This window comes from Echinops telfairi, unplaced genomic scaffold (genome assembly GCF_000313985.2).
Source record: "Echinops telfairi isolate 266 unplaced genomic scaffold, ASM31398v2 ScPeMD7_9;HRSCAF=40, whole genome shotgun sequence".
Taxonomy (NCBI): Eukaryota; Metazoa; Chordata; class Mammalia; order Afrosoricida; family Tenrecidae; genus Echinops; species Echinops telfairi.
In genome coordinates this window covers 34,543,184-34,565,012 of record NW_022103906.1, presented here as the reverse complement: position 1 = coordinate 34,565,012, position 21,829 = coordinate 34,543,184, and the positions used below count along the sequence as shown (strand labels likewise).

Sequence of the window (21,829 nt, the reverse complement as noted above, 5' to 3'; positions counted from 1 at the left end):
AAAAAAAAAAAACCAAAACAATCTGGCATTCTGTGATGCTCACCCTCCCAACACAATCACTGAAGACATAATGGGTGCATAAGCAAATGTGAAGAAAGCTGATGGTGCCAGGCCATCAAATATAGCATCTGAAGTCTTAAAGGCTTGAAGTTAAACAAGCAGCCATCTAGCAGAGAACAAGAAGCCCGCATGGAAGAAGCACATCAGCCTGTGAAATTTGAGGTGTCGACAGGATCTGGTAACAGGCACCAGAAGACCCAAAACAAACAAACATATTATTGAGAATGAGGGGGGCCAGAGCAGAGACCCAAAACCCATCATAGACAATAGGGCATCCTCTCACAGAAGGGTCACAGGAAGGGGTGAGTCAATCAGGGTGCAGTATAGCACCAATGAAACAAACCATATTCCTCTGGTTCTTTAAGGCTTCCTTGCCCCCGACTATCATGACCCCAGTCCTGCCTTTCAGTTCTGGCTAAACTGGAACGTGTACACTGGTACAGATAAGAGCTCCCAACACATTTAGGTGTCAGTTAAACCCCTCAGGTACAGAATGGGGAGTGGTGATACCAGGAGGGCAGGGAGAAGGTGGGGGAGGAGGGGAAGAAGGGGAACTGATCGTAATGATCAAGGTATAATCCCCCAGGGAGATGAACAACAGAAATGTGGGTGAAGGGAGACAGCGGTCACTGTTAAGACATGAAAATAATAATAATGTATAATTTAACAAGGGGTCATGAGGGTTGGGGGTGGAGGGTGGGGGGCGGGAAGAGGATCTGAGACCAAGGTCTCAAATAGAAAGCAAATGCTTAGAAAATTATGATGGCAACATTATGTACAAATATGCTTGAAACAACTGATGTATGGAATGTTATAAAAGCTGCAAGAGCCCTCAATAAAATGATTTCCAAAAGTAATAAGTGGAAATGGCATACTAAGAGTTAATGGGGCTAGAGGCTAGCTAAACCCACTGAAGTGTAGACTGCTGTTTGAACGGGGCCTATACTCACATGCCTAAGGCATTACACCTGGCAAGGAGGAAGAGATGCAGAAACATTTGCACATGTTTCTAATTTGGTGAGAGGGAAAACAGCTAAAACAGCTTTACAAAATATACAATTTCAAAAGTGATCTCAGGTCTCCCGCTGCCTAGATATGTGGACACATTTCCATTGTTGAAAAGATAGATTTAGGTGGTTCCAAGTAACAATCCCTCTCTAGAAGGCTAAGGAGCTCTAAGTTGGGAAGAAGTACTTCTAGATCACGTTTAAAAAAGGAGGGAGGTTAAAAGTCTTAAAGTGCATTATTTTAGATAAGATTTTATTGGCTCAAAAAAAGAACCTATAAGTGGACTTTTGAGAAATGCATACTTTTAAGAAAAACAACAAATTTAACTAGAGGGAAGTCACCTCAGACTGTTTTCCTAGGCACTGTTTTCATTATGCTTCTCTAAGTCATGTGTGGAGAGGGCTGTCCTGTGGTGTTAGCACTTTTATTTGAGGTTCTTTTTCACACCTATAAACCCTCCATAATGCTGAAACATCACTGAATACCAATAGGTACAAAATTACGAAAAATTAAAACACTGAGCCTGACTGATTTCAAGGGAGCAGTATAGACATTTTTCAAGTTAAGAAACCCCAATTAAAAATAAATATGGCTACAATACATAGAATCATTTGTGATTCTATAAAATATAACCATCTGTAGGAGCCCTGGGGGTGTAGTAGGTACATGCTGGGCTGTTAGCCTCAAGGTAAGCAGCTTGAAAGCACCAGCCACTCCTTGGGAGTAAGACAGGCTTTCTACTCCTGTAAAGAGGTACAGCCTGGAAAACCCTCAGGGGCAGTTCTACCCTCTGGTCCTGGGTCACTATGGGTTGGAATCACCTTGATGGCAAATGTGTGAGAGCTAGTCATCTGTATAGCTTAGCAACAGGATGACACTCCCAAAACAGCCAGAGCTTGGTGGCTATTTTGCAGTTCCCTTGTCAGAATGCACTTTTGATACCCATTTCTTAAGCTGATAATTATGCCCCCATGTATGATACAATCTTAACCAAAATTCAGCTATCAAGAACTTAGCTCTTTGCTTTTTTTTTTAAAGGGTAGTGGAGACTAAGTAGAGAGAGAGACTGAGAAAGAGAGAGTGGAAGGGGGGAAAGGGAGAGAAACATGACAAAGAAAAAAAAACACTCGGTTTTCCCCTTAAAACTCAACTTTCAGACAATGTCTTAGTCTGTGCAATCAATGCCACAAGTATTGCCACTTTCTATATATCTTTAATCAAAATGGATGTTCCTTTATACTAAGATATAAGAGCCTAAAGAACATTGAATTGTGCCCAGCATGATTCACCAAAAAAACAAAATTCTTAAAGATTATATCTAAATATTTGAATCCATGAGTCTGTCAGCTAACAAAGATTAAATTATATAAATAGCCAGACATAGCAGATAACCAATACAAGTAGGGTTGGATTTATAATCATTGGATTATCTTCCTCAACAACCTGTCCCTGTTCCCACCCTGTCCTTTGCCTCCTCACAGTCATCAAAGTCTTACCTTTTAGTATATAATCTAAGTTTCTTCATCTTTTTCATTATAATGCTAGTGTTATTTAATATTTATGTTTTCAAGATTAATTGAGCTTGCTAAGTATAATGTTCTCTAGTTTTTTCCATGCCTTGTGGTGTTTAAGACAGTCATTAAAAAAAAAAAGACAGTAATTTTTAAAAATTTGATGTATAATATTCCATTGTATGGAAGTACCAAGGTTTATCTATTCCTTTATAATAGGTGTTTCTGGTTGCTTCCTTGTTTTTGATATTTTGCAAAGTGCAGCAATAAACACAGATGTGCATATGTAAAAAAAATCAAATCAAATCAAATCATTGAACTGTGACTACTGGAAATATTGCAATGATAAGAAAATAGACATTTTATCCTGCCTCAACTGCTCCCAACTCTTTTTCTATTTTGAGATATACTTTTACCTAACTTTATATATAAAGACAAAAAGTCTAGCCTAAAGTCAAATGGGATATTCTGCTTGCCAGAGCAAAAAGCGAGACATACCATGCCCAGAAATTAAGCTACAACCACATTCAAGTTTTATGTATTTTGTGATTCCCATGGGCAAAAAACATCTTATATATTTCCACTGCAGGTGTAAGAAAGAAATGTTACAATGAATATATTTGTTGTTCAAAAAATATTGTTTTCCTTTCACTGATTCATTTATTCAATAAATAATCAATATAAAATACTCATATGAGCTAGGTCCTATCTGGGAAGGGAAGAGGGGGAGGATGTTTAATAAATGACATGAGAATGCATTTCAGAAGCCATTTATACTCACTCATCACTTAGCAACATGGCGAGGTTCCAGAGACAAGGTCATTACGTGAAAATTGCCATGATGTGAACAAGCAGAGTGTCATCAGATAAAAAAATGGAGAATGACTACATCATACATAACTGCCAACCACTGAGAATCAATAGTCCAGCTGAAGACAGGCATAACCTTATCTATCCCAGCTAGTACATTTCACACCTCAGTGGTTGTTACTAACAGACTTACACTGTTCATCCATCAAGTAGTAGTAGGGCAGTGGATTTTTATTATTGTCATAAATGCAAAATATCAGAATAGTCACTAAGTGAGGAGTAGGTATAATTCTAAAACCTTCATTTACAGATAAAGAACTATTACATCACAGTAACTAAAGTACCCTGTGTGGTAGTTACATAATCTGGTGTCAGTTTGGGACTTGAGAGGATTAAGAGTGAAGGAGTAAGAGTCTAGACTGCCAATTGGGTCACAGCCAATGAGGCCTCTATGTGGGCATGGCCTTCTCCTGAGAATTCTGGGAACTCCTGTATTTCTTCCTTGGAGACAGGAGACACCTCTCTCACTACTCACTCCCTTGGAGACTCTCTACTGACAAGACACATGGATCTATGCAACGAGAGCCCTGAACCTAGAGGAGCCACATGGAGACCCACGCCAGCACTAAGATGCTTCCACCATCCCTGGATCCACAAGACTATCCACTCACTGGCCTGTGATCTTCCTGCATTTGGCGTCATTGTATGTATTTCATGAGTCTGAAGAGGACTTTATAGATTAGTATCAGACACATGAGCTAATATTGAACTTATGGACGTAGACTTGATCTGGACTAGGTTGGGATGGTTTCTTAATGTACAATTAATCTTTGATATAAAACTCTTTCTCATACACATGAGTCTCCCTAGATTTGTTTCTCTAGTCTACCTGGACTAATATACCCTGGTTTATACTTTTTCTTATTACCCCATTTTATTTTCTTCATAGCATTTACCACTAGCTGAACTTATATATGCATATGTATTTATTTTTTGGATCTTGAGAGCTTAAGAGCAGGCATTTTTACTTTTCATTCATTGCTATCCTCTCAATCCTTAGAATAGTGCAAGGCACATCAGAGGTACTCAATCAGTATGTAAAACAAATAATAAAGAAACTATAGAAAAATAAGGAAATATGCTAAAATATCACATTGGAATTTGTGAGAGGCTCGAACCATTGTGACCTCTATTCTAGAAAAAGATAATCTTTTAGTTAGGCGAAGTAAAAAAATCATTACCCCCCCAAAAAAAAGTGTAATAAGAAACAAATATTTCTTTTAACAGATGATAAAAAATTAACTCATGCAGACATTCCACATATAAAAGCAGGTAACTAAGGAAAACATGTCTGTGTGTGTATTTCTTCCCAAATCACTATCTAGTAAACAGCTGACATTCCTGTAATATATGAAGATACGAACAAAAAGCTCTTCATTCAAGCTAGAACTGATGTGTTACATATGCAGGCAGGTTAAGCACTGGATTTCTAACTGCCAAGGTTGGTGCTTCAAATCCACTAGCTGTTCCACAGGAGAAAAGATAAGCCTGTTTGTTCCTGTCAAGGTTTACAAAGCCTCAGAAATCCTATGTAGGGTCACTGTGAGTCAGAAGTGACTTAATAGCAGTCATTTGTGGGATTTGGTTTGGTTTGATTAGTATTATTATTAAGCAATCAAACTTAACTCCTACATATTAAAAAACCTATCTGAAATTTTAATATATGTACTATATTTAACATCAATAAAAAAGATTTCCTCAATTACTTCAGTATATTTTATAATGAATATATTAGCAATGAGTATCAAATCTAAGCCATACTAGTAAGTAACCTGGACCATTAGGGGTCAGGTATACTTTTGAGATAGATGAGCCAATTGTGTCCCTCACAACAATTTCAAAATTATTCGAGAGCCATAAACATATTTTTTACAAACAAAATGATATCACCATTATCAGGAAAATGTCCCTTAAAATGGTTCAATTTTTCATATATGTACCAAAAGAGCTGCATATGGCTCATGTGCTACAGTTTGCCAACACCTGGTCTAAAACAATAATAATAATTTCAAAATCCAATCTAAGTAACCATCTTCTCTTTGTCTTTCATCTTCATCTTTAAAAACCTGGGATTGATTAGGAGCAAAATTATGAGAAGAAACATGCACCAAAATTCTTAGTGGGACATGTTTTTAAAGTATTTCTTAACTCAAATGATGTCCACTAATTGATTCAACAAATACTTATTCAGTACTCATTATACTGTTCCAAGTGGCTTTCTAGGGGTTAGAAGCAGTTATTAGAAATATATGTATGTGAAGAGAAAGAGTGAAAAGATCTCGGGTTTTTAATAGCATGAAAGATTAAAATAAATTTCAAAAAAAATTTTTTTTTCAACTTACATTTTGTTCCTCTGGTTCTAATTTGGGGATTTTGTGTGACTTGCGCTCTTCAGATCTAGATGAGTCATGCTTGTTACTTTTTTTCCTCTTTTCTTTCCTGCTTTCATGTTTTGACTTTGTGTGCTCACTTGCCTGTACTTCATTTAAAAGGTCTCCACAAAGGGAAGACTCAAACAATTCCCTGCCATTCTGGATAGTTTTGGTTATTTTTAGTTTAATTTCAGGTGAGCCAGTCTTCTTTGGAATCACAGTCTGTGGTACCAAGGGGGGAGGTGGTGGCTGTGGAGGGGAAGGTTTTTCCAGAATCTCATGTGGTCGTGTGTTTGGAATTTCTGTGTGGTAATAGTCAGTGGGGCTAAAGTTTCTAACGGCACCGAAGCCATTGGCTGACCCATTGGGGTACTGGTTATATGATTGGTATTTGGTTTGAGTTTCATACATGCTAATAGACGGTGGATAGCCATTAGTGAGTGGCGGAAGATCTTCTGTTGTAGATGGGTACTGAAAGCCTTGCTGCAGGGTAGCTTCATACGGTGTCTGGCCACCATCTTCAACAATGTCACTGTTGTTATCAAAGGCATCCTCCTGACGGATGTTAGCGGAGTCAATGAGTTGAGGTGGTTGCTGAATTGTGTTTCCCATGATCCCTTGCATGAAAGAGAAAGAGAAATCCATTGTTCTGCTCCAGCATCCTTAATTTTCCCTTTCTCTCATCGGGCCTAAAAAAAGATTAGGAAGTATTAAAAGCCTCATAAGCTAGATGTTAATCAATTGAAAAAGATTAAACTAAAATGCTAAGAACCCAATTTAAATATCCAGATATGCACAGGCACTAAATATTTCTAAAACTAGTAATACCATTCCAACAGAAGGCAAATACTTTTCATCTCGAATGCATATGTATTTGACACAATAACATTAGCAACATTTTATTCTCTTTGCAAACCAGCAATAGTTTGACATTTGTGTTTCCCAAGTTAAAGGTTACATAACTCAAGCTAAAACTGGTATTTGCAACATAAGCAGTTGTCTTGATGTACATGAATTAAGTTCCATGTAAACTCCTTTTTAGTCATTCATGTTTTGTCCAGTGGATTTTGTTTTTAATTACAATAATAATATCTTATTGCAATTTTTAAATATAGAAATAAGTCGATTCTTATTCCCACTCTTTGCCATAGATAATGACAGTAAACACTTTGGTAAGTATATCTGCATATAAAACTATGTTTATTATAGGATTTGCTTATTTAACTTAATATATCCTAGGTATCATTCTATATCAATATATACACATATACTTCATTCTTTACATGGTTGTACAGTAAACTGGACTATTTCCCTGAATGCATTCAATTATCTGTATACTGATTATTACCTAGTTGCTGTGGTAAAGTGAATTTTCTAACTATGGCTCTTTTCTATCTATTTCTCTATAACTCCCACCAAATTATTGGGTGGGACTATACATAGAAGAGGGAGAGAAAGGAAAGAACTAGGAGGCAAGATACATTTATAGAGGTATAAATATAGGCATGTACATATGTAAATATACTAATATATAACGATAAGGGATATAGACCTATGTACATATATTTATATGTTAAGCATTAAGGAAGCAGACGGACATTGGGCCTCTACTCAAGTACTCCCTCAACGCAAGAACACTTTGTTCTAAGAACTTGACATTCTGTGACACAACACAATTGCTGAAGACAAAATGGGTACATAAGCAAATGTGGTGAAGAAAGCTGATGATGCCCAACTATTACAAGATATAGCGTCTGGGGTCTTAACGGCTTGAAGTTAAACAAGCAGGGAAGCAACAATGCCCACATGAAGAAGCACAGCAGCCTGTGTGATCAAGAGGTGTCGACAGGATCAGGTATCAGGCAGCAGAAGACCCAAAACAATCATACCGATGCAAACGAGTGGGGTGAGAGTGGAAACCCAAGGCCCATCTGTAGACAATTGTACATCCCCTCACAGAAGGGTCACAAGGACGGGACAAGGCAGCCAGAGTGCAGTATAGCACCGACGAAGCTCACAACATTCTTCTAGTTCTTTAATGCTTCTTCCCCACCACTATCATGACCCCAATTCTTCCTTATAAACCCAGCTAGACTAGAGCTTGTACACTGGTACAGATAAGATTCTCGACACAGAGAATCCAGGACAGATAAATCCCCAAGGAATAGTAATGGGAGTAGTATGAGGCTAGGGGGAAGTTGGGGGGAGAGAGGGGGGCTGATGGCAAGGATTGATATATAACCCACCGCCACCACCAGGGGGATGAACGACAGAAACATGAGTAAAGGGAGACAGCAGATGGTGTAAGATATGCAAAAAATAATAATTTATAATTTATCGAGGGTTCACATGGGTGAGGGGGGGGGTTGGGGGAAGAGAAGCTGAAACCAAGGGCTCAAGTAGAAAGAAAGTGTTTTGAAGATAATGATGGCAACATATATACAAATGTGTTTGATAAAACTGATGCATGGATTGTTATAAGAACTGTAAGAGCCCCCTATAAAATGCTTTATAATAATAAGTTGAAATAAAGTAAAAAAAAAAAAAAAAGAGGTAGACTCGAACTTGGGGATTAGTCAGTTTTACCTTTCCCCTTAGTTTATCAGTCAGCTCAGAAGCAGGAAGAGGGAGAATTCCTAGAACCATTAAGGAAGAAGAGCCAATAATAGAACACATTTAAAATCCCTGCATAAAGTGGAAGGCCATGCCACACAGTGACCAGAGGCCAAGGCAAGGAGACCATGAGACAGAGCAAAGGAGTAGCACCGCTACCAAAAGACTGAGGGAGAGTAGGGGGCAGGTTTCCTGGTCCACTGAGCCAGAGGCCACAGCACCACGTGGCTGAGAAGAGGAGCTGCTGTGGACCAAAGACTGTATCCTTAAAGTTCTCTAATCCTGGCTTGTGGTTACCTGCTAACTTCCCCAATAAAGCCCCATAATTGTGAGTGTTGTCTGTGAGTTCTGTGTGGTCACTGCAACGGATTATTGAAGCAGACCAGAGAAATAAAGGGTGTGGGAGGAACCTGTGGTATCAGATGAGGGTGAAAGAAGAATGCAGGGTGGAGGCATGCCTGACCCCTAGCTAGTTGAAATAGACATTGGGATTATCTTCCCTATGGCAGGCAAAGGAAGTGCCCTCTACACCTTTTCCTCAACTGATCACAATTATTTGATGTGATAACAGGTCTAAAGGAAACATTCTTGAAAATATATCCTTGTGCATGCATGTAATCTCATAAAACAAATCTGAAATTTTGTTAGATACTGCAAAACTGTTCTACAGGCTATGCCATACCAATTTACACTCATACCAATTGTACATAAAGGTGCCTGGTTCTCTGCAGTATCTAGTTATTTTAAACCACTCACAGCAGAATCATCCGTGGCGCTTTTTACAAAACACACATGTCAGGGCCTATCTCCTAAAGATTCTGACTTAGAAAGTCTGGGAGAAGTTCTGAAACATGAGTATTAAAACCACATTTCAGGTGATTATGATGTGCACTCTTGGCTGGAACTCATTGCATTATATTTGTATAATTACAGCTCCTTTGCAAAAAGGTACCTGAAAAGGTCTACATTATATAACAATGTTATAAAATAGAAATGCTACAAGACTTGGCAAGTGTACATCTCCATGACAGAGGATTTGTGAATAGTCCAAGTAGTTTGATAATTTCATTCTACTAGGAAGCTCTACATCAGAAAATTCCACTTTTGTATCAACAGCTGCCTAGAGTACTGTATTGTGAAGGAGGATTCTGAAGGTATAACCCAGCCCAATAGTTTTAGATGGGTTAAATGGCTTGCATAAACAAAGCAGGAAGGAAGCGGCATGACAAGGTAAGAATCCACACATACTTGACTCTAAAGCCCCTGAATTTTCACCACTATACCACTTCTGTTTTCCTCAGTTCCAAGAGAGGGGTTTGTTTCTCTTGTCATCTATTTTATTCCTTAGCTACCACAAAAACAACCTACTAGCCACCACTAACACTTTAAAATCATGCTTAGTATGTGCCAGGTACCATGTTAGTGCATTACACATACTGGTTAGACCAGTTGCTGTCAAGTCAATTTTGATTCTTGGTAACCCTATCCATATCAGAGTAGAACTGTGTTCCATAAGGTTTTCAGTGATTGGTTTTTTAGAAGTAGATCACTAGGTCTTTCTTCCAAGTGGACTCAAACCTTTAATGTTACTGGATGAGCAAGTTAACTGCTGGCACCACACAGGGACACTGCTTTACATATAACACCATGTTTGACCTTCCCAACAATCATCATGTAGATATTAATATTATTTTCTGTTTACAGAAGGGAAAAAGGGCACAGAGAGGTTAAATGATTTGCCTAAGTTTACATGGCTAGTAATCAACTGAGAGAACTGGATTCAATCCATACTGGTTCCAGAGTCTGTGCTATGAACAAAGGCACAACATTGCTAATGCTGTTACAGGGATCATATCTCCATATTGGTTAAGAATGGAAAGATTGCTCTAAATTGTCCCTCAGCAAAAATGCATAGTTCACAGAATCAGACATAAGATGGGAATGTTTCAAAATTCTGTAACACACATAGACTAACTATGAAGGTGGAATTCAAATGCTTTCATCATATTTCCAACTTGAAAGCAAGTTAAGTACTGACACCTAACAAGATGCAACCTGTTGGTTTTGGTTCACATAACTGTCATACACAAGATCAGCTTCTAGATTAGTTCCCCAAATTATAGTCTACAGGGATTTTCAGGCATATCTGAGTCAGACTGAGGTTTCTAAAGCTTTTGATTTATTTCCAAACACAAACCTTTAAGAAGTTTGATATTTTCTCTCCTTGCCTCTCTTCCCCAGGCCCAGAACCAAACATTACATTTGATGTTGAATAAGGAAATAGTATCATAATTTTTACAATTATAAGAGAGTTCTCAACCACCAAGTATTTTCATGTATATATTTATTTGATCCTCAAAACAATCCTGCCAGGCTGACAGAGAGGAGGTTGGCTCCATTTTTAAAAAAAAAACTGTTTTTAAGTACAATGCACCACTTAGATGTTGATTTTCCCATAAAACAAATTTAAATGCACTGCAATTTTACTATAACTTAAAGTCATATGGTCAAAATGAAACATACCATCTCTTCCCTAGCTCAGCTTCCTTTTCAAACTCTCCCCAATTTGACGTTTCTCCCATTTTTCTAACTCCCCAGGATAGAAACCCCATCAAGCCATAAAACTAAGTTGCTGTGATTTATTCTTTCATCTCTACTCTCATGTTTAAGACCCAGGCCGGGCTCTTGGCACCTTACCCTGACCTATGACAACTGCTTGCCCAGCCATTTCTTGTCTTTACTGTCTTCCTGCACAGCATTAGATGATGCTTCCTAAAATCAAATTTCAATAAATTTCATAAATGTATCCCCTTAAGAAACTTGAATGCTCCCTATTATGCCAAATCCCCTCCACACCATTCAAGGTTGTCCATAATCTGACCCTTACCTATCACTGAAACTACATGAGCATAATTAGAATTTTTCCGAGTACTCACTTTTCCGAGTGTCACCACATTCATATATGAAGTTAAGTCCAAAAAGTATCGTTACATGCAAAGGCTATTTCAAACAAAACATGTTTAAACATGCCTCAGTGATTAGTGGGTGGCTGCAGACAAGTTCTCGTAGTTATGTGTCTTCTTAGTCTCACTAAGGTGTCTTAAAAGAAAAAAAAAAGTCCAAACAAACCAGTGACTTTTGAGGGGATGAGCGGGGTCAGGTTCAAGGCAAAGAGGTCAGATCCAAAAGGTTATGGTGACTGTTTTGTGGGACTCCAAAGGGATAGTCTTCATAGAGTCTTTTAATGGACACAAGATGAACACAAGGATTTGTTATGGAAAAACTTTTAAGAAACTTGAACACTACATTGGTGAGAAAAGGGCCAGAAAAGTTGCGCTTACTGTTTATCCTCTTGACCAGGGGTCCTCAAACTGCGGCCCGCCGAGGACATTTATCCGGCGTGCCGGGTGTTTTTGCCCGTTTTGTTTTCTTACTTCAAAATAAGCTATGTGCGGTGGGGTCGGTGCACTCGGAGCTGTCGGAGTGTGAGAGTGGGACGGGAACCTGGTGGCACTATGTCTTTCTGCAGCTTCTCCGGGGGCGAGGTTTTCCAGAATCACTTTGAACCCACTGGCTACGTGTGTGCCAAGTGCGGCTACGAGTTGTTCTCCAGTAGCTCCACATACGAGCACTCATCGCCGTGGCCAGTCTTCAGAGTACATCCACGTGATAGCGTGGCTAAGCGGCCCTAGAGCAATCAGCCTGATGCCTTTAAGGTGTCCTGTGGTAAATGCGGCCACAGGCTTGGCCACGAGTTCCTCAATGATGGTCCCAAGTGGGGGCAGTCTCACTTCTGAATATTCAGCAGCTCCCTGAAGTTCACCCCTAAAGGCAACAAATCTGCCTCCCAGGGGAAGTAAGCAGGCAGCCCAACCCCAAGTAGCCACAGATATTGGTCACCCCCTTTAGAACTACAGCCTACTGACCTTCAGGCAGGGAGGGCTTGATAGGGGGGGAAGGGGGGCAGTGTTTCCTGTGCCAGGACAGGGTGGAGGGCTGGTTCATCTTGGCCTCCAAGGCTCGAGGCTGGGACTCTGGTCTTAGGGTGTCTGTGTCTTGAAAGACATAACACCCTTGGCTTCTCTCCTCAGCGTGGCAGCCCCTCCCTACCTATCTGGTCTCACCTCTATGAGCCCCAATCCCCAAAGGGGCTCCAGCCCTCACCAGGGCCCATGCTGACCCCTAAATTGTGTGAGCAGATGCAACCACTACAAGGCCATGTCCCAGTCGGCAGCTCCAGTCCGGTCACTGCATGAATTGCTCTGGTCAAATCCTTCCAGGATCACCAGGGCACTGATGGTCTGTGACCTGCTGGGGCATGCAGGCCCCTGGCACAACCCCTGAGTCCCAGGTCTCCATCTGTGTGGGAGAGCAGCCACTGATCCATGGTCTTCCTACCAGTCCCCGGTGGGGCCTGGGAAGTCTTGTCCCACAGTCTGTACCTGCCAAGCCTGCCCCAAGAGAGTACGTACAGAGCTCCTGGTGGCGGCCTCACCCTCTCCCGCCTCACCCTCTCCAACTTTCTGAACTGATGGGCTGGAAACTAATAAAGCAAGGAGACCCAGCAGGCCGCTGTGTCCATGACTGGGTCTGTCTCCACCCTTAAAAAAAAAAAAAAGTGCAGTGTGCATAGGAATTTGTTCATAGTTGGTTTTTTTTTAACTATACTCCGGCCCTCCAACAGTCTGAGGGACAGTGAACAGGCCCCCTGTTTAAAAAGTTTGAGGACCACTGTTCTTGACAATGCAATTGTTCATTCTTTGAGGGTATAAAAATTTTCTTGGGAAACATTACCCTGTCCACCCTACAGCCCTGATCTTGCTCCTCCAAACTTCTCTCCCCACCCCCAACTCAAAGAACACTGAAAAGGAATATGATTTAAATCTCTTGAAGATACCAAAACAGCTGTTTTGATGTGGTGAAAAATCAGAGACGGCAGAATACTTCTGGGAGATGAAAACATCACCTTCAGAAGTATACAGGTCTAGGTGGAGGCTATGTTGAGAAACAATAGCTTCATCTTTAGGTATTTTCGTTAAAGAAATTGTCTAAGATTCTGTAGCAACATTTTAAAATCTATCATTGTATTAGATTTTAATCTTAAGAAGATGAGAAAGACTGGAGTTCAAAAAGACCAAATAATTAGCTTTTAGCCACCTTCTTTATCCTTGAACTAGTGAAAAGAGGTCCTGGCGGGACTGTTGGGTAAGCATTGGACTGCTAGCATCAAAGTTAGTCATTCAAAAACACCACCCTACAGAGGGTTGTTCTGAGTTGGGATCAAGTCAATGGCGCTGGGTTTAGCAAATAAAAACTGAGTACAATTCAGCTCTTCTACCTCCAATATAACGTTCTTCATATGGCAACTTCTTTATAACTTTCAAATCATCCAAACTTCACACTTCTTTTAGAATAGGCTTCATACTTAATAATCTAAAATCTTATTTGGCAGAGGAAAATGAGGAGCTAATTCCAGGAACCCAAGTGGAAAGCGAATTTTGAGAATGATGAGGGCAACAAATGTACAAGTGTGCTTTACACAATTGATGTATGTATAGATTGTGATAAGAGTTGTATGAGCCCCAATAAAATGATTTAAAAAAATCTTATTTGGCAATTCTCCTCATATCTTACAAGCATCTTAAAAAATCTATTAATGAACTCCTAAATTTTATTTTCCACTTAAATGTGCCCTTCTTCCAGTCTTCCCAACTAAACGAGTGGAACTTCCAATTGTATCCAGTTGCCCAAGCCAAAAATCTAGAAATCATCTGATACATTCCTTTCTCTCAGCTCCCCTGCTATCCAAACCATCAATAAATTGCCTCAACTCTACTCAAGCATAGAACTTGAACGTTTATTACATTTCATCTCTTCTGTGCCTCTCATTAGTCTAGCCCTAACAAAACTTTACCCAGTCTATTTCACAGTTCTCTTTCCAGCTGCCATGTGTCTTCTTCTGTCTCCTATAAGCGTGTCCCAAATACAGCAGCTTAACACAAATGCAATCAGTGACTATCAACAATCCACAGCAAGAAACATAAAGAAACTACCATAAATCATTGCTACATTGCTACATTTAGCAACATAGACAATTCTTGTAAATGTTAAGTAAAAGAAGTCAGATACAATGATTCCACTGATAAAGTACGGAGTGTAAATTCAATTTTAATGACCGTATATACTCGAGTATAAGCCAACCCGAATATCAGCCAAGGCACCCAATTTTACCACAAAAACTGCATTAAAAATGTGCTGAAAAATTCGGTTTATACACAGTATATATGGTATATAAGGATAAAAACCATTGAAAAGACTCCATTATCTTTATATGAAGGGACTCCATTATCTTTAATTCTCTCTTTCCATGAATTTTTAGAAGGTCACTCACATAAGTATATGCCAAAGTTAAAAGAATCTAGGGTGACAGCAGTCCATAGCAGTTTCTTACAAAGCGGAGATGTAAATACTGATTAGGGAGCATAAAGGAAATTTAGAGGATGCTAGTTATATTCAATTTATTGATTTGAATGGTAGTTACTAAAATGAGCAAAAAGAAAAGAAAAAATCTTTACCTTCCTACTGCACTCAAATAAACCCAAATATCACGCCCAGCAAGCCCTTTTACAAGGTCAGGTCTCCACTTATATTTCTAAGATCATCTAACAATACATTCTGATAGTCTCATTGCTCTCTAACCACATTGGCTTCGTTTCAGTTCCTCAAATGCGCCAACTTCCTTCTTGTAATAAGCATTTTCTAATGTGTTGGCCACTATCTGGGTAACCTAGAATCCCTTAGTGAGACTGTCCCAAGTCCTGGGCTCAATTTTTTTCCCATTTACAGTACTTTAAATCAGTAAAGTACAGTAAATGAATATTTACTTAAGTATTTACAACATTTGTAATTATACAAATATGTGTTTGCCTTCTTAGTGTGCTTCTCTTACTCAACTGCATGCTCTAGAAAGACAGGAACCAAGTGTCTTATTCAATGCCAGACACTGAGCATTGTTCAGCCAATAAATTAATAAAAGAATCCCTGTCTCAAAGAGCTCATAACTAGTATACTTCTACTCACCCATTAAATACAGACAAAAATAAATAGAACATGAACACCCATAGTTACATGGTTAACTGGTCTTCTACAAAGGTGCCACGCTAAGTCCATGAGAAATAGTATTTTCAACAAATGAGGCTAGAGCAGCTGGTTGTCAGAATAGAAAGAAGTGAACTTTTAACTTTTTACATTACATACACACACACACACACACACACACACACACACTTCTGATGCTCACATGTAAAATCCAAAACTATGAAGTTCTTAGAAGAAAACACAAAAAATCTTTACAACAGTGGATGAGGCAACGATTCATTTCTAGAAAATGGGCCCTTTGTAAGGTTTTTAAGCAATAATGAGAGGGAGAGAGAAAATAATTCAAAGTGTAACTATCTGTACTACTACCTTACACATTACATTCTAATTATAAACATAAATATGTACAATAGAAAGTTATAGCACTCAAGTTTAAATGTGGCATTGCCAATGGTGGTCCAACATGGTATTGCATGCCTAAACACAAACACAAAAAATACAATTATAGATGGGCAGAGGACCGGAATAGGCACTTTATCAAAGAAAATATTCAGGTGATCAACAAACAGATGAGGAAATCTCTCAACCATTAGCCATTCACTCTGACTCACAGTGACCCTATAGGATAAGGTGAAACTGCACCTGTGGGTTTCTGAGACTAGATCTTTAGGAAAGTAGAAAGCCTCATCTTTCTCTTACAGAGTGGTTGGTGGGTTCAAACTGTTGACCTGGGGTTAGCAGTCAAACGTGTAACCACTATGCCACCAGGGCTCCTTTTACTATTAGTCATTAGAGCAGCGGTTCTCAACCTGGGGTTGTGACCCCTTTGGGGGTCAAACAACCCGTTCACAGGGGTCTCCCAATTCATAACACTAGCAAAATTACAGTTATGAAGTAGCAACAAAAACAATTTTATGGTTGGGAGGTCACCACAACATGAGGAACTGTATTAAAGGGTCACGGCATTAGGAAGGTTGAGCACCATGTATTAGAGGGATGCAAATCAAAACAACAATAAGATATCATTTCTCCCCAGAATTAATAGCAAAGTTCAATAAAGCAGGGAAGGAGCATTGAAGGGAAGATAAAGCATCAGATTAGACTGGTGATGGGGGTTAAACTCGGGTGAAATGGAAGTTAGTAGTCCACAAGAGGGTGAAGAGAAATCAAGGAGCAGGTGAAGGGCAAACTATTTGGAGGTGTAATTAGAAGTTTAAACTACTGAATACAAAGCTGGTAATCTGAAATGTAAATCCCTACCTAATTTACAATAAAAAATTCAAAGAAAAAAGTTCAATGAAATAAAAAACAACAAATGCTGGTACAGAGTTGGTGATCTGAAATGTAAACCCCCACCTAGTTGACAATTAAAAATGGAAAGAAAAACAAGTTCAGGGCAGTAGAAAACAACAAATGCTGACAGGAGTGTGGAGACTGGAGCCCTCTTCCATCAGCTGGTGAGACTGTAAAGTGGTACATCCAATGAGGAAAGGGTTCTTCTAAAAGCCAGACAAAGAAATATCATATGATCCAGCAAGTCCTCTACTTGGTATATCTCCTGAGGAGTAAGAGTCACAGCATGAATAAATATATTCACACCCATGTTCATCCCAGCACTATTCACAAGAGCAAAATGATGGAAATAACTGAAATGCCCAATGTAAGAATGAATAAACAAACTGTGGTACATACACACAATGGAACAGTACAAAATGTTGAAGAGTAACGATGACTCTGGAAACACTTCATAACATGCATGAACCTAAAGGACATTTACTCTGGTGAAATAAGTCAATTGCAAAAGAGCAAATATTGCATGGACCAATATTGTAAAATGTAAGACATCAAGAAAAGGGTTTCACACTAAAAGAAGCAATCTTTGATGGTTACAAGGGGTGGCAAGGGAACTGAACCAAACCAAACTTACTGCCAAAGTTGGTTCCAACTCATAGCCACCTATAAAGGGCTTCCAAGACTAAATATGTAGGGGGCAGACTGCCTCACCATACCCCCATGGAACAGCCAGGGAGTTTGAACCATTGACCTAGCACCACCCACCTACCAGAAATAGGAGGGGACAGGAGAGTAAATTATTGGCTTGAAGGTAGACATATGTTAACATGGCTGCAGGGGAATGCAATAGACACTGAAAAGAGGTCAGCGAAAATGAGGAAGGTGACAGAAGACATAGAAGAAAATAAAACTCTACAGAGGTCAACCCTGTTGTATACACAATCTCTGAGTAGATGTATGGTTAGACACACAAGCTTTACAAGTGTGAGCGTGAGAATGGGAGTATACCCACAAATATATATAAAAATTAGAGAGGATATTTGTATATACCTTTGAAAAAATTTAGTATCGTTATGCTATTTTTTAAACTATACAGGATCAAAGTGACATTATCAACTCAAAAGAGTAGATAGGAATCTTAGAAAGCAGATGATTTACATTATTACATGATGAACAACCAAGAAAAGAAGGATGAGAAGGGTTAGACAGCTCAAATAATGTCACCAACATCACTATATGGTACAGGTGCCTGAATTGAAGTTTTTTGCTCTGTACTTGAGGGCTTCAAAATTGTTTGTGCAAAAACTCCATTACCTTTTAATTCATTTCACCATAATTTTTTTTATGTCTTCACATATATTCTCCACAATGAAACAAATAAAAATTTATTAAATTTTACAGACATTTAGGACACTAGAAGCATTTAAATATGGACTGTCTATTACACATTACAGCTGTTAAAGATTCTAAAGGGCATGATCATGGAACTACATTTATATAAGAAAATATCTTTATTCTTCTGAGATTCATGCTAAAATTTTTAGCAATAAAGTGTCATTGTGCTTACAACTTTCAATGGTTTGGGACAGAAAGTACATATAGCTAGAGAAAGGCAAACAAAGCAAACTGTTAACAACTGGTTAATCTGGGTGTTGACTATAATGTCTATAATAATCTTGCAACTTTTCAGAAATGTCTAAATTATTAAAATAAAAATTTAGGGAGAAATAAAAACAAACAACTTGACTTGGTTATAGGAAAAGCACTGATAAAATAAAAAAGCTACCCTTTCCTAAGGCAGTCAGAGTCTGCAATAAATCTTGGCAACATGTTCTGACCAACTAAGCCAAATGTTCCACATTATTATATTTTCTAGAAAGCCCAAGAATAAACAGGGCCAAGTTTTCCACTCCCACCCCTACCCCCACAGCTCCATTTTGCCTCAAACAATTTATCAATGTAATCAAGAAAGCCCTTTTGATAATTAAAAAGAAACTTTAAAAAAAGATAAAGTGGTTAAAACCTTAGGAGGTTGTCTTGTTTAGGGAGCACTGCAGTGGAGAGTACAAGTGCAGAGCTGAATTTCTAGGTTCAAACTCTTGTAAGACTTCTTTGCTGTGTTAGGCAATTTATTCAATCTCTTTAAACCTTTGGTTACTTATCCAAAACTGTAAACACTTAAAATTTTCTATCTTACATAGCGGTGCAGTAAGAGTTAAGAGTTAATCCATAAACAAACTTAGGAAGTGCTTGGTTAGAGTTCATTAACTGTTGGTTCTTATATATCATTCAGTGCAATGTTGGACACACAAAACTTGGGGAAAACATAAAGACCCAAGATCCTTAGAATCTATTTAATTAAAACAAGATGAACACTTAGAAAATAATAGTAAACTATGTGAAATGGAAGGTAGCTAAGAATTATATTGTGCTACCCCTATGATTCTAGCAGCCACTGGAAGAGAAAGAAGAATATTATGAAAGTCTCCTCGGCCACAAAAGACCGGAAAGATGTGGAAGTTAGGTGTTTTTTCACCCATCGCTTTTAAAATTATATAGAACAAGCCACCAAAAAATTACATATCCTTATCCTTAATAGATCCCTGATAAAGATGGTATGTTTTTAATTCATTTATTGCTCAGATAATAAAAATGATGCTAATGGTTGAGAGCTAACTGTACATCAACATCCCCAAAAGCTCATTACCAGTAAGTTGCGTGCAGCTCACGTTTTCCAAGGCTGTAATCTTTATGGAAACATACTGCCACATCCTTCTCCCATTGAGCAGTTAGTGGGTTCGAACTGCTGACTTAGCCAAGCACGTATCCACTGCACTGTCACAAGTAGTAAACAGAGGGTTCAAACACAGGCATTTTGCTCCACAGCATTGGATCTTAATGCATAAGCTCACTTCCCACAGTCCTTAAACATATTTAATATCCGCCAAACAAAACCCAAAACTCTTACTTCATGCCTCCCTACTCCCACTGCCCAGTTAACAATTGGCGAGAGTCTACCAGTTTTAAATTCCTTCTATTCTTTAATTCCAAGAAAATTAAATCACTACAAGAAAACAAATTTTGCCTTATTTTTCTTCTAGGTTAAAAAAAAAAGATAAACTACATCAATAAATGACACTTTTTTCATAATTTCACTGAAGTTGTCCGTTGGCAACTTTAAAAGCAAAAAAGGTGAACATTATATAAACTTTAGGACTATTATTTATTTACCGAGGGGGAGGGATATTATAAGGTCAAACCTACAGCTATTGAATCAGATCTGACTTAGCACAGCCCTATGGGACAGCTAAGAACTGTTTTATAAGGTTTCCAAAGTAGTGCATATTTGACTAAGCAGATAGCTACATCTCTCTTCCATGAAGCAGCTGGTAGGTTGAAACTGTCCATCTTTAAAATCTTTAAGGGGGTTAATAGCCAAACACTGGGCCACCCCTAAGCTAAATCTTAGAAAGTAAAACCAAAAAAGTAATGTGCTTTAGATTAACAGCTTGAGGCTATAAATATCAAGTAAGCATTCATGAGATTAAATATTTAGTTTGAATCATTTACTGTAACAAATTCATAAGATGAACAATTATTTTTGGTAGAGCCAACATATTGCTGGATTCTACTTTGTAAAATTATATGCTAATTTTTCTATATATATAATTAGCCTCTCAATAACAAAGAGAAAATTTTGTATTTTATTATATTTCAACATTGTTTATATTGATATAATTATTTAGGTCGTTAGGGGTAGGAAGTAGTCCTAAGATGTCACACAAATTATCCATTTTTTGTCCAGATTCAACTTTCCCTTAAATACTAGTTTACTTATTTTGTAAATCGAATCATGTGACTTCCCTGAGTACAATATTTTAATGGTGCCACCAGCCCCAATAAGCCAGAGAAAAAGTCCAAGCATTTTGCCAGACAGAGAACCTTTGAGGCCCTCCAAACAAGGTCCCTATGGACCCTAGTAATGTCAAGTTACTGGGAACTGCTAGACACACTGACGTCATACTTCTGCACCTTTTTCTGTTATCCCCTATGCAAAAGGTGCCCTGGAAGTGCAATAGTTAAGAACTCAGCTGTTAACTGAAAGGATGACTCTACTCTATCCATCCACCAGAGATAAGATGCAGAGATTTGCTACTATAAAAACAAGAACCCAAAGCAAATCAACAGTCATCATTGGTTGGTTAGGTTATAGGATTTTTCTGAGGCTGTTAATCTTCATGGGAGTGATTGATAGTCATCTTTCTCTCAAACTGGCTCGTGAGCTTGAACCACTGACCTTATAGTTATCAGCCTAACACGTAACCCACAGCATCACCAGAGCACCTTCCCATAGACTACAGCCTAGAAAACTCTGTGGGGCAGTTCAACTCTGTCGTGTGGGGTTAACTAGGCTTAGGAATCAGCTGGGCAGCACCTAACGACAACATGCCAAAGATGCCCTTTTCTACTCTTCTGGGGTATTTTCCCCTTGACTCTTATCCATGTTTTGGCTAAGAAAGCTGCTTCCAAGAAATTGTTGCTTGAGGCTCTAGCTCATCTGAATAACTTCCCAGTGTTCTTAAGATACCCTACACATGCCTCTATCTTGGAATTAATCATAAAATAGTATTTTATTGTGCCTGTTCTTAAAAGTAGGAAGTAATTTTAATTTTTAAAAATCATTTTATTGGGGACTCGTACAACTCTTATCACAATCCATATATACATCAACTGTGTAAAGCACATTTGTAGATTTGTTGCCATCATCATTCTCAAAACATTTGCCTTCTACTCAAGCCCCTGGTATCAACTCCTCATTTTTACCCCCTCCCTGCCTGATCCCCTCTCCCTCATGAACCCCTGACAATTTATAAATTATTATTTTGTCATATATTACACTGTCCGACGTCTCCCTTCACCCACTTTTCTGTGGTTTATCTTACAGGGAGGAGGTTATATATAGATCCTTGTAAGTGGTTCCCCCTTTCTACCCCATCCTCCCTC

The 21,829-nt window shown here is 38.7% G+C and overlaps 1 protein-coding gene and 1 pseudogene across 4 annotated transcripts in view; one reads left to right on the top strand and one right to left on the bottom strand.

Moving 5' to 3' along the window:
- Nucleotides 1-21,829, bottom strand: part of NSD3 (nuclear receptor binding SET domain protein 3) — a 133,283-nt gene that overhangs the window by 74,771 nt on the left and 36,683 nt on the right. For all 4 annotated transcript variants that reach the window (XM_045286900.1, XM_045286899.1, XM_045286901.1 and 1 more), the window contains exon 2: nucleotides 5,792-6,510. In XM_045286900.1, coding sequence (XP_045142835.1) covers nucleotides 5,792-6,466 — 675 coding nt within the window. In that variant the 5' untranslated portion in view covers nucleotides 6,467-6,510. The remainder of the gene's footprint in view (nucleotides 1-5,791; nucleotides 6,511-21,829) is intronic.
- On the top strand, nucleotides 11,926-12,311 carry LOC101649862 (annotated as a pseudogene).